The sequence below is a fragment of the Pseudonaja textilis genome, chromosome 1 (genome assembly GCF_049901715.1).
Source record: "Pseudonaja textilis isolate UNSWEBS1 chromosome 1, rPseTex1.2, whole genome shotgun sequence".
Classification (NCBI taxonomy): Eukaryota; Metazoa; Chordata; class Lepidosauria; order Squamata; family Elapidae; genus Pseudonaja; species Pseudonaja textilis.
Window position 1 is genome coordinate 254511472 of NC_141990.1, and position 14551 is coordinate 254526022.

The 14551-nt window shown below is 34.9% G+C and overlaps 1 protein-coding gene across 9 annotated transcripts in view; it reads right to left on the reverse strand.

The window, feature by feature from the left end:
* Positions 1 to 14551, reverse strand: part of SHANK2 (SH3 and multiple ankyrin repeat domains 2) — a 358512-nt gene that overhangs the window by 302988 nt on the left and 40973 nt on the right. For all 9 annotated transcript variants that reach the window (XM_087921306.1, XM_026706776.2, XM_087921302.1 and 6 more), the window contains exons 5-8: positions 13648 to 13756; positions 13355 to 13506; positions 11727 to 11894; positions 790 to 906 (exon numbers count right to left, since the gene is read on the reverse strand). In XM_087921306.1, coding sequence (XP_087777432.1) covers positions 790 to 906; positions 11727 to 11894; positions 13355 to 13506; positions 13648 to 13756 — 546 coding nt within the window. The remainder of the gene's footprint in view (positions 1 to 789; positions 907 to 11726; positions 11895 to 13354; positions 13507 to 13647; positions 13757 to 14551) is intronic.

A 14551-nucleotide genomic window follows, 5' to 3' on the forward strand; every position in this document is an offset into this window, starting at 1 on the left:
CGGGAACATTATAGCTTCCAAGCCAATACTTTCCCAGGTGTTAAATATGTCATTAAGGTCCCAGTTCGACCAAGAAAAGACTTTCGTTTTAAAACTCCTTCTTCCTCCTGCGCATTCTTTATCCAGTTGCCGGCTTCTTTATGGCGGCCATAAAGACCGCCGCTTCACCGTCTTGAGAGAAGGGGGTTATTGCCAGCTGGGGGGAGGGGTTGCGATAGCCCACACCCCCTGTCCGGATCCCCCCTTTCTTCAGCTGCCCCAACAGGGCAGCCTTAGCCTCCAAATCTGTCAGGATCGGAGGCACCAAGGCGGCTAGCACAGCAGGGATCGCAGAGAAGGCGAATCCCTGCTGTCACCGAAGCCGACAAACCGGAAGTGTCACTGACTCATATTTATGACGACTGCGATGTCCTGGAGTCATGTGCTCACTTTTTGTGACCTACTGACAAGCAAAGTCAATGGGGAAGAAATTTAACAGTCATCTTACTAACTTAACAACTGAAGTGATCCACTTAACAACTGTGGCAACAAAGATCGTAAGATGGGGCAAACAACTGTCATTTAATAACTGTCTCACGTAGAAACAGAAATTTGGGGCTCAATTGTGGTTATAAGCTGTAATTGCTTGACTGAAAAAAGCTAAGCATTATGTATGGAAATAGTAACTTAAATTTTCATTCCCACATGAATGAAAACCATAGTACCCATGCATAACAGAGTATTTATTTATGTTTATATTTATTTATTAATAAAAGAATATTTCTAAATAGCAAAGCTGTGATAACTAACCTGATTGTAAAGTGCACAGATATGCAACGCTGTGTTTCCAGATGCGTTCTGAGCTCCCATATCTGCTCCATAAAAGAGAAAATGTTCTAAATGCTGGACATGCCCATATCGACAAGCCTATAAAATAAAGTGCTCATATTTTAATTAAAAAGTCAATTACATTTATGCTCCTAAAATGTTAAAGCTTTGAGTATTATATGCACAAGTTATACATGGTGAATACTGACACAAGCAACCAACTGACTAGTTTGTTTGTTTTTTAATGGCCAAATTCTCACAAGTTCTATGCTCTGTGTGCAAATTTGTAAGATTCAGCCATTTAATTATTTTTAAATCTTTATTTTAAAATAATTTAAAAACTTTGTTAGAAGTAAAAATGTTTTGGTGACTGAAAGCTTACATAAAATTATAATTCAGTACATAACAACTGATAAGGTTGCTTTGTCTGCTTGAGACAGATGAAATGTGTATTATCACCAACTACTTAATTAATAAAGTCACTGTCTGCAACTATTTTTTAAGAGTGACTCTAGTGGACCCATTTTCAAAAGTATTAAAACATTGGCTGGTGAAACATTTAAGCAATATTTTAATTAGAGATTTATACTCTATCTCTAACCCCTAAACACTTTAACAAAACAGAAAAAAAAGATATAAACAATGTAACTTCTTAGATCCTCTTGTTAGAAATAATTGTCATAATAAGGTCCTTCTCTATTGCCTAATGAAATGGATAGTTAATAATAAAAATGCCCATAGATAGGAAGGGGTGGGGGAGAGAAAGAGAACCATAAAGTAATAGAAAAAGGCCACTGAATGGCACTAAAAATGATGTTTCTGAGATGTGATTAAACATTTGTTGAGAATTATGATTCACTGCTCTATTACCTTAAAGTCAAGCCAAATACTTATTTATGGCACCATTTTTATATATAGAAAATATACATATATAACAAGGCCACAATAATAACTAGTAAAGATAACCCAATGATATAAATTGCATGGGTAGGTCTGTATATAGAACTTATTTATTACTATTTAAGAAAAAGAATATAGGTTTGAACTCTCTGAGCTTTGTTATTTGCATGCATACATTTTATTACCTCACTAGGTAAGATCTATAGTGCTAGTGAGTGTGAGGGTTGCTGCCGGTATACAGTAGCTTGCCCTGCAAATGCTGGTGGAGATGTTGTCTTCTCCTTTTTTTCCTGATTAGGGTATTATTGACTGCTTGGTTGTTTATCTGATGTTAATCCCTGCTTATTTGGCTTGTGGCTGGTGGACAGATTAATCTTTTTGTTTCCTTCTAGCTTTTTTTTTTAAATTCTCCCTCTCTTGAATGGTGGGTAAATGCTGTTTATTTCTATGTGTCTATTGATGACCAATTATGCCAAGCTTCTGAGAATTCCTTAGCATTTTGGAATTTAACTTGGTCTAGAATGCCTACAATTTCTCAGTTGAAACTATGATTCAATTGGAACATGTTTTGTGAAATTAAGGGATTTCCATCATGTCTTCTAACTGCTAACTGGTGTTCATGAATACACTTTACTAGTTTTCTGCTTGTTTGACCTGCAGTGTATATTGTAAAAAAATTAAAAAGTCATATACAAACAGAAGGCTTTTATTTTATTTTTACTCTTTGTGTCATGAACTTTCCAATCATAAAACAGAACTTTCCATAGCAGAAAAATTAATGAATACCCATGAATAATAAAATTATACAGTAGGCTATCTATGAAATGCACAAAACTATGGTTTATAGCACCCACATACTATCATCCTAACAAAACAATTATTTTAAAAGCTGAAACAAAGTTGGCTGCAAATAGTGGGTATGGTCCTTAGTGTCTGTGTCTGTGTCTGTATGTATACGTGTGTGTGTGTGTGTGTGTGTGTGTGTGTGTATAATATTTGTATCTATATCTGTATATCTAATATGTGCCTGAAATGACTGAAAAAAACCAGCTTGGACAGATGGCTTCTTCATCAGAAGAAGACATATCACATCCTGCACAATTAGTAGAAAAAAGCATGGTTGTGTTACATAAATATTCCCTGTCTATTCATAAGTATGTCCAACAAATGCTAGCTAGGAAATTTTATAGTTGCATTCTCAAGTATCAGGAAATACTCACCAGGTTGAGAAAGGTTGCTTTTACCCCAGTTAAGTCATAACATTGTCCATGTTACATCATAGATATACATAAACCAACCTGATCTGTCTCTGATTACAGGTAGCCCTCCACCTACCACCATTCTTTTAGTGATCATTCAAAGTCAACAATAGTACCTCAAAAAGTTATTTACATCTAGTCCTCACATTTTCAACTGTTGCAGCATCCCCATGGTTACCTGATGTAAATTTGGACACTTGGCAACTGGTATGTAGTTTTGACAGCTGCAGCATCCCAGTGTCATGTGGTTGACATTTGCTACTTTCATAGGCAGCTTCTTACAAGAAAAGTCCATGGGGAAGCCAGATTCCCATAATAATTTCACTTAACAACTATGTCAAAAATATTATAGGGCAGAGCTTGTATCACAGCAGTACAGCATGCAATCTTTAAGCTCTAAGATCGCTGCTGATATCTCCATTTCAGGACAGTCCCAACAGACCTAAACCGTCCCGTAGAGATGGTGACAGAGGAGGGCACATCCTGTCGATCCCAGGAACATTGCAAAGTCCCTGGTAGATCCAGGAGAAGCCCTTTTTTCCCGTGGTGGAGAGGCAGCCATTAAAGCTGCTGAAGCTGGGACAGCTCTGGAACAGAAGAAAGCAAGTGTTTCAGTTTGGTGAGATAATTTTCTAGTTATTTTTTTTCTGGAGAGAACACCCTAAAAGACTAAAAATTAAATTTAAAAGTGAAGATAAAAGTAGTGCTGCCACCTGGAGGCTTGGATACATTGTTTTCCTTTCTGTCTTTCTTGTTGATACATTTGCTGTTACATTCAAGGAAAAGATAGTGAGAAGAGCATGTAGATTGTTTGCAGGTGCTCTTCTGGATTTGAAATTGAAGAAAGAAGATTGAAGTGACCTTGAAAACAGAACTGGAAATTTTGTTTTTTGATTTAGTAAAGAGCCTCGAACATATAGTGGCAGTGCTTTGCTTATTGACAGAATTGCTTTTTCTCTTTCCTTTTTTTTTCTATTCCCCCCCTCCCTGTTGGATTTTTATATTTTGGACTTGAGTCCTTTGATGCAAGAATAAGACTACTTTCTCCCCCCTCCCTTTGTTTTTCCTTTTTAGCAAGGGGAATATTCAGATTTCTGCCTTTTTAAATTTTTTCCTATTTTTTTTATTTTTTCATCCTTTTTCCATTTTATATTTTTTTTCTTTTTTTTCTTTTTTCCTACATAATTGGAACCAATTGGATTAAGGTATTAAAGTGCCTGAAGATTTTTTCCCTTCCCTTTTTTATTTTTATCTTTTTTTTTATTTTTTTTTTACTGGAGTGGCAATTGGCTGCTCTTCCTTTTTCTTCTCAATTTTTCTATTGTACTCTAAGATGGGCAGAAAAATACCAGCCTCAGCTTCTTCAATCCCGACTTCTTCTTCCTCACCATCTGGAGGACAACGATCAATACAGGTGATGTTACAACAAGAGAAGGAGAAAGAAGTGACACTGCAGATGATTATGCAAGGAATTCAAAAGATTCAAGTAAAAACAGATAATATTGAAAAGAGAATGGAGAATATTGAGCAAAGAATGGAAAAGACAGATGAAAAAATTGAAAATATTCAACAGATGATTATGCAATACGCGGACAGAATTAAGAAAATTGAAGAATAAGATGTACAAAGAGATAAGAGGATTGGAGATATGGATACCCGATTGAGTGAAGTGGAAAGAGATAAGGGCAGATCTCTGCGATCATTGGGATGGGAAATTGATAGATCAGAATTCTCTCTTAGATTTCAAAATATAGAAGAAAAGGGTGAAAACCTTGCTGAAATGATGACAGAAATCCTGGCAGAAGCATTAGAGGTAACTAAAGAGAAGATGATGGATGGAATGGATGAGGTTTTTCGTGTTTATACAAGATATGCGATGAGCAATAAACTGCCAAGAGAAGTTCATATCAGATTTACTAAGAAAATAATTAAATCACAAATACTGCAGGTGGCAAGAGAAAAAACACTAAAGTAGAAAGATAAAGATATAGTGGTACTGAAACAGGTACCGAGAAGAGTGAGAGAGATAAGAAGAGAATATTTATTTTTTACCAAAGAGTTACTTAAGAGAGGAATAAATTACAGATGGCTGATACCCGAAGGTCTCATGTTTACCTGGCAGGAACAAAGACACAGAATTGATACAGTTGAAAAAGCTGAGCATAAAATGGGGCTAATGGAAAAAGAACAAAAAGCACAAAAAATTAAAAATGCTAAGCAGAACTATTTTGAAGATGCAAACAAACCAGGCAGATGGCTAGCATATAAACTGAGAAAGCAAAGAGACTTGAGAAGAATAAATCAATTGATAAATGAACAAGGACAGGTATGCTATGGAAATGCAGAGAAGAAGAAAAATATTCAAGATTACTATGGAAAACTGTACCATCAAGAGAATGTTCAGGAAGAAAGAATTCAACAATACTTACAGGAAGCAAATTTGCCCCAGATACCCAAAGATATTGAAACAATGTTAGAAAGTAATATAACAATGATGGAATTAACAGAAGTTTTAAAAAAGCAAAACATTGGGAAAGCACCAGGTCTGGAAGGTTTGCCAGTGGAATTTTAGAAAACATTCCTGGAAACATTGAATCTTCACTTATTAGAAATTATAAATGAAGTTATGACAAAGAAGAGAATACCCGAAACATGGTCAGAAGCATATATCATACTTGTACCAAAGGAGGACACAGACCCAGAGCAAGTTAAAAATTACAGATTACAAATTACTATTAAATTCAGATCATAAAATTTTTGCTTCAATTCTGGCAGAAAGACTGAAAAGATACTTAAACAATTTTATTCATCTTGATCAAAATGGATTTCTGCCGAAGAGACAGATTAAAGATAATATGAGAATAATTTTAGATACACTGGAATACTATGAGACACATCCTGAAAAACAAATGGCTCTGATGTTTATAGATGCACAAAAAGCCTTTGATAATGTGAACTGGTGTTTTATGCTGTTACAATTGAACCAAATGGGCTTTGGTAAAAGATTTACTCAAGCCATCAAAACGATATATCATAAACAAACTGCAAAGGTTATGATATATGGAGAGTTAACAGACTTTATAGACATAAGAAAAGGGACCAGACCACTGTCGCCTCTGTTGTTTGTGTTAACACTGGAAGTGCTGAATAAGAACATCAGAGAAGAAAAAGAAATAAAAGGAATGAAAATTAAAAAAGAAGAGTATAAATTACAAGCTTTTGCAGATGACCTGGTATTTATATTAGAGGATCCATTGGAGTCTGCACCTAAACCGATAGAAAAGATAGAAGAGTATGGGAAAGTAGCAGGTTTGAAAATAAATAAAGATAAAACAAAGATTTTAGCAAAGAACATGTTAGTAAGATGAAAGAAAGAATTGGAGGAAGTTTTGGGGATTCAGGTCACAAACAAGGTTAGGTATTTAGGGATACATATAACACCAAGATGTAGCACACTTAAGGAGGACAATTATCTCAAACTTAAACAACAGATTGCGACAGATTTGATAAAATGGGAAAATTTACAATTATCACTGATTGGGAGAATATCTACAATTAAGATGAATGTATTGCCTAGAATCTTATACTTATTCCAGACAATTCCAATCAGATTAGGGAAAGAATTTTTTGAAGATTTAAACAAAATAGTGCTAAAATACATTTGGCAGGGGAAGAAAGTAAGAATAAAACTTAAATTGTTACAAGAAGCAAGAATAAGAGGAGAATTTGCTTTGCCCAAATGGGAATTATACTACCAAGCGACGAGTCTGATGTGGATAAAGGAGTGGATAACACTAAGGAATACTAGACTTTTGAATTTAGAAGGACATGACCTGCTGTTAGGGTGGCATGCCTTCTTCTGGTATAAGGGAACTAAAACGCAGGGGTACTTTAGAAGACATATTCGAGAAGCATTGTTTCTAAACTGGGAGAAGATAAAAAAACAATATTATTTAAAAATTCCACTATGATTATCTACTATTGAAGCTTTTTCCTATCCAATAATATATAAAAAGGAACAAACAGTTAGATATGGTGAGATATTGAATGAAAAGTGTGAACTTAAATCTATGCAAGCGTTGGAAGAACAAGGTATAAAAATGAATTGGTTTTCATATTTGCAAATACAATCTAGATTTGATAAAGATGTTAAAACAGAAGGTATCTATGATAAGTTGACTGATTTAGATAAAATTTTGACAGGTACTGATGAAAAAGTAATAAAAAACTTTATGGACATTTGCTAGAGTTTAAATTAGAGGAAGAACAAGTAAAAGAAACAATGATTGCGTGGGGGAACATTTTGGATATGGGATTGATTTAGATAAATGGCAAAAATTGTGGTCTCAAAATTATAAAATGACAATGTCAACTGCATATAAAGGAAATTTGTATAAGATGTTTTATCCCTGACGAGAATTGCAAGGATGTTCAAGAATAAATCAGATAAATGTTGGAAATGTCATCAGATACCTGGTTCATATTACCACATGTGGTGGACATGCTCGGATGCAAAAAGATATTGGACTATAATCCACACATGGTTGGAAAAAATGACAAAACAACACATAGATTTTAAACCTGAGATATTTTTATTGGAAATTATACCAGAAATATATTGTAAAGAACTGAAATACACTGCTCAAAAAAAAATAAAGGGAACACTTAAACAATACAATGTAACTCCAAGTCAATCACACTTCTGTGAAATCAATCTGTCCACTTAGGTAACAACACTGATTGACAATCAATTTCACATGCTGTTGTGCAAATGGAATAGACAACAGGTGCATAGGCATTTAGCAAGACATCCCCAATAAAGGAGTGTTCTGCAGGTGGTGACCACAGACCACTTCTCAGTTCCTATGCTTTCTGGCTGATGGTTTGGTCACTTTTGAATGCTGGTGGTGCTTTCACTCTAGTGGTAGCATGAGACGGAGTCTACAACCCACACAAGTGGCTCAGGTAGTGCAGCTCATCCAGGATGACACATCAATGCGAGCTGTGGCAAGAAGGTTTGCTGTGTCTATCAGCGTACTGTCCAGAGGATGGAGGCGCTACCAGGAGACAAGTCAGTACATCAGGAGATGTGGAGTAGGCCGTAGGAGGGCAACAACCCAGCATCAGGATCGCTACTTCCACCTTTGTGCAAAGAGGGACAGGAGGAGCACTGCCAGAGCCCTGCAAAATGACCTTCAGCAGGTCACAAATGTGCATGTGGATGCTCAAATGGTCAGAAACAGACTCCATGAGGGTGGTATGAGGGCCCATGTCCACAGGTGGGGTTGTGCTTACAGCCCAATACCGTGCAGGATGTTTGGCATTTGCCAGAGAACACCAAGATTGGCAAATTCGCCACTGGCGCGCTGTGCTCTTCGCAGATGAAAGCAGGCTCACACTGAGCACGTGTGACAGATGTGACAGGGTCTGGAGACACCGTGGAGAACGTTCTGCTGCCTGCAACATCCTCCAGCATGAGCGTTTTGGCAGTGGGTCAGTAATGGTATTGGGTGGCATTTCTTTAGGGGGCCGCAGAGATGAGATCCGAGATGAGATCCTCAGACCCCTTGTGAGACCATATGCTGGTGCGGTTGGCCCTGGGTTCCTCCTAATGCAAGGCAATGCTAGACCTCATGTGGCTGGAGTATGCCAGCAGTTCCTGCAAGACGAAGGCACTGATGCTATGGACTGGCCCACCTGTTTCCCATACGTGAATCCAACTGAGCCCATCTGGGATATCATGTCTCGCTCCATCCACCAATGCCACGTTGCACCACAGACTGTCCAGGAATTGGGGGATGCTTTAGTCCAGGTGTGGGAGGAGATCCCTCAGGAGACCATCCGCCTCCTCATCAGGAGCATGCCCAGGCCTTGTAGGGCATGAGGAGGCCACACATACTACTGAGCCTCATTTTGACTTGTTTTCAGGACATTACATCAAAGTTGGATCAGCCTGTAGCATTTTTTTCCACTTTAATTTTGAGTGTAACTCCAAATCCAGACCTCCATGGATTGCTAAATTTGATTTCCATTGATAATTGTTGTGTGATTTTGTTGTCAGCACATTCAACTATGTAATGAACAACGTATTTAATAAGAATATTTCATTCATTCAGATCTAGGATGTCTTATTTTTGTGTTCCCTTTATTTTTTTGAGCAGTGTATTTGATTGTAAATGTTTTAACAGTGGCTAGAATTGTATTTGCTAAGAATTGGAAAAATGAAAAAATACCTATGCAGGAGGAAATTGTTAAGAAAATCATGGACTGTGCCGAAATGAGTAAATTGACATTTGAAATTAGAGAACAAGGGGATAAACAATTTTATATGATAAGGGATTTATTTTATCAATGGTTAGATAAAAAGACATGGTAAAGAAATAGATTAGTAAGCCTTACAATAAAAGTTAATAGACTGATAAAGAATACAATATAAAATATATAACCATTGGATGAATGTATAAGGAAAATTAGAATATCTCATATAAAATGATTGAAAAATAGTCAAATGAATGTTTAATAATTGATATTATATAAATACAAGCTAGACCGATAAGGTGAGAATTTATACAGCTTGTGAGTAATGATAAAAAAGGGAAAGCACAAAAGATTGTAACCAACTGACACACTGCATGTATATAATTGAAAGAGGGCTTTATGTTTTTATGTTTTGTTCGTATGTTTGTTGTAAAAAATAAAAACTTTGAAAAAAATATTACAAAATTGGACATGTTACACTTGTTGAGCAACCAAAATTCTGCTCTCAATTGTGATTGCAAGTTAAGGACTACATGTATAGCTAAAAGCACTAAAGCTGCATTTTTGTGATTGTTCTTAATACAAACTAGGAAATACAGAATATAGGTAGTCCTCGACTTAAAACAATTCATTTTAGTGACTGTTCAAAGTTACAACAGCACTGAAAAAGTGACTTATGACCATTTTTCTCACTTACGACCATTGCAGCCATGGTCACATGATTTATATTTGGATGCTTGACAACTGGTTCATATTTATGACAGTTGCAGTGTCCTGGGGTCATGGGATCACCTTTTGCAAGCAAAGTCAATGAGGAAACCAGATTCAATTAACAACCATGTTATTAATTTAACAACTCCAGTGATTCACTTAACAAATGGGGCAAGAAGAAAAGTCATAAAATGGGGCAAGGGTCACTTAACAAATTTCTCACTTGAAACATAAATGTTGAGCTCAGTTGTGGTTATAAGTCGAGGATTATCTATACACAAAATTGTTTTATTAGAAAATTATGACTAAATATATGACAGTCAACAAAGTCTTACTGAAAATGAAAGCAAAATGTATACATGCTTTATACAAGAAAGATAAGAAATGAGTGAAATACATAAAGATGTAGCACTTTCCTAAGGGGTAAATTTCATGTAAATCTGTGATCTTTTAATTCAAGATATCACTCTAAAAGAATTTTATCTAGATCTATTTTTTCTTTCTTTCCTTTTTTTTGAAATCTGCTCTTCTTCCCCATTTTTAAATATATTTATCCTAGTTTTTAAATTGGAGAAAAGTTTATTTCTGCCAAATTTTTAATCATTTACTAACTCTAAGCTTAACTCTGCTAACTGAACCATGATTAAGTTAGACCCAGGAGAGTCTGTCATATGAGCACACTTATGGCTTAGCTCCTCAGAAATTCTCAGAACTACTTATATTATATGCTAAATGAGAAAGTCTAGCATTGCCCAATGAAGTTAATTCTATCGATCAGCTCAAGAGGGCACTATAAGCACTGAGAAGAGCTTTAAAATGATTGTTCTAAAAGTAATACATGCACTAGCTATAAAATTAAAGCAGAATTCTAACAGTTAAAGATCCTCTTTTCAATAACTGGAACTATGGGACTTAATCACTCCATGAAAACTTTCCTTGAAGGAGAAGTAAAAATGTACCTATGTCCTTTATTAACTTTTCATTATCTTTTTACCAATACAATAAGTAACTTTTTCATTTTGTTAACAAAATTAACATCTATTATCAAGAAACATAAAGTAGCTATTTAGAGAAATATCAGACACAACTAAAGAAATGAAAAATAAACGGTCTCCTCATAATAAAGTTGAACTGACCAACTAAAGAAATGAAAAATAAACAGTCTCCTCATAATAAAGTTGAACTGGCCAAAGGACACAGAGAGGACCAACAGAAAACATCATGAATATTTTCACTGAGACAGCTAAAAATCATCAAAAAGCTGTTGCTTTTGTGAAAATGAATACACAAGTAAATAATTTCTGTGCAAAAGTGAATAGTATGTTAGCATACAAAATATCCAGAATATCATCTGTATTATATTGCATTGTATTGCATTGTATTGTACTGTACTGTACTGTATTGTAATGTATTGTATTGTATTGTATTTCACCTTTATTATTTTTATACAGAACTCATGGTGGCGAACACAGCCTCCTTCCATTTTCTCCACAACACCACCCCTGTGGGGGAAGTTGTGGTGAGTGTGTGTGACTGGTCCAAGGTCACCCAGAGGACTTTCATGGCAGAACTAGAACTCACAGTCTCTCTATATATATTATATAGAGCAATAAAAATATGTTTCAAATTGTTGTATGATTTTAGTAAAGAACAGTTTTGTTTAAAGTCATTTTTACTGAAGCAATTTTTTTATATCGTTTCATTACATAGATTATACAATTACCAAATATTTGAACAAAAGATAGAAGTGTTACAGAAAAATTGATAATTATCTTAGTGTAACTTTTCTACCTGGTGGATTTCCTGCCATCCATTTTCGTCTCTACAACCAACCGTAGCATGTTCATGTAGTAGCAACTCACAACAAGATGGATCGCCTCCTACTACAGCAGTGTGATACAGTGGTGTCAACCCACAGCTATCTTTGTAGTTTGGAGATGCTCCAAGATCTAAGAGAGTCTGTAAGGTAATTTTAAGTTTTAACAAAATTCTGAAGGTGAATTGTTTGTTATGTCTACATTTCATCCTTTTCAGTAAACTGATCATGCAGTCCAATGAATTCCTATTTGAGAACAGCCCTTAGAGAATATAGTGAACCATATAACTGTATTGTTTGTTTCCTTTTGGTTAAGCAATTATTTGTTGACTAAACAGAATGATGGTTTTATAAATAATACTAACCTACAGATTATGGTTTGCAAACCATTAATTTGCTGGATTCATGCACTGCACTAAGAAAAAGTAAACAAACCACATTTTAGTTTGTGTGCTCTGCAAAGCAAGTATGTTTCTGATTGTTACATACACAAAGTTATGAGTAGTCCAGCATGGCTATTTACTTGGAAATATCTTGAATGCCAACACCATTTCGTTTTGAAAGTAAAGAGACATCATGAATTACACAGAAAAGGGACATGCTTGAATCATGCCATCAGAACTCTTGCTTTTATTGGACCAATTTTCCTTTTTTCACGACCCCTCCCACCACATGGGGATGCTTCTGGGAAGTGTATTTTACTTAGAAAGTCTGGTTTCCAAATTTACAATAAAAACAAAGGGGATATTCATGCATTTCTTCTAGTCTCACCTTTTGCATGTTCTTGTCTCTACAGTGAAATTCATAGGGTAATACTGCAATTTCTAATAATTCAGGAGACTGAATCTAGTGCTTATATTACATGCATTATTTGTGTGCTTTCAAATTTACAAAGCAAAATTAGTGATTATTATAGAACAAGCAAAATAAATATATTTGATTAAAATCACCTTCATTAATAATATTTGAACTACAAGTAGTCATTGACTTACAACAGTTAGTGACTGTTCAAAGTTACAACAGCACTGAAAAAAGTGACTTATGACCATTTTTCAAACTTATGACCATTGCAGCATTCCCCATGGTCACATTATCAAAATTCAGATGCTTGGCAACTGACTCATATTTATGACAGTTGCACTATCTCTGGGGTCATGTGATCATTTTTTTAACCTTCTGGCAAGCAAAGTCAATAAGGAAGCCAAATTCACTTAACAGCTATGTTACTAACTTAATAATCACAATGATTCACTTAACAACTGTGACAAGAAAGGTCGTAAAATAGGCCAAACTCACTTAGGAAATGATTCACTTAGCAACAGAAATCTTGGGCTCAATTGTGATCATCTGTGGAAGACTACCTATATTCCATTTTCCCAAAGACAAATATTAACACTGTATGACAATTAACAAAGTAAAGTTTCCACATCCTTTTCCTTTTTATCAAATAAATTCATCTTTGAAAATAAGTCTTGAAAGCCAAAAGCTAAAGATAGAAACCTTTGAGCAAAAAAACCCCAACCCATTAAGCACACTGGAAATTAGTGCAGGATTTGTTACTTATATTTCTTTTATTAAAAACAATATGCCTTGTTCAATTTACCTTCAGGGTCAGTTGATTCTTGGCTCTAGCTGCTTTATGTAATGCTGTCATTCCATCTTTGGCTCTAAAATCTAAATGAGCTCCTCCATTTTTCAATGCTTTGATTACTTCTGCAGTATTGCTAAGTTGAGCTGCCAGAGTTAGTGGGGTTTCTACAGTAGACAAGAATGAAAACAAACTGTCTAAAAGTCAACTAATAAGGTTTTATTATGCATGTTCAACAGTTTACACATTTAACATTTTTCATTTATAAATAAATAAATGTCTTACTAACAGCTTGGTTTAATTCATACCTCCATTTTCTAAGTCATGATAGTTGGGATCAAGTCCTCGGTCTAGCATCTTCATTAGTTTTTCAACTGAACAGTGATGAACAAGGTCCATAAATTTTCGAAAATTAGCCTGAAAGTATTAATTTGAAAAATATTTGTTATAGGATAAACATTTCACTTAGAGGAAAAAATGACAGATTTTTAGATACACACTCATACACAAATATTCAGGAGACCGTCCATATTCAACATATCTTCTCACCTACTACTTATTTACTTCTGAAATATGAGTAAAGGGACAAATCACAAAGGAGTATATTTCCTACATGAAATTTATGCACTCTTGAATTATTATTAGTATTATTGAGATGTTGTAAAAAGATATATAATGCTTTTCCGATTTACAATGGAGATTAGGTTGTATATTTTAGGTAGGATGTATATTAAGTCTTACAAGACATTCCAGAAAGAATTATTAGAATTATTTATCATGCAATCTAACAAATGCATGAGTTAATTACAACTGATCAAATTATAAGGGTTAAAGTTATTAATGACTTTCAGTTATAATGGCTATGTGCTCCTTGCAGAATTAGAAGCAAGATCTTTTTGTAGTTGGTAAAAAAACAAGTCTGTAAAATTTCCATGGCTTGGAGGCCCAATGAAGATTAGGATAATTTGCAAATAATAAACTAATCAATGCATATTGCATTATTTATGAAACATTTAATTCCCCTAATTTACAGAAATATTCCTCATTGTTACCTGCTAAACATTTTGTTTGAATTTTAGATCATTGCTAGGTATTTGAATACTACAGCAATATTGTATCTCATTGAGATATTCCATGGTCATAAATTAACATTCATATGTACAAATGTCCACAGGGGAGTTATTGACATTTTACACATGTGGAAAGAAGTGA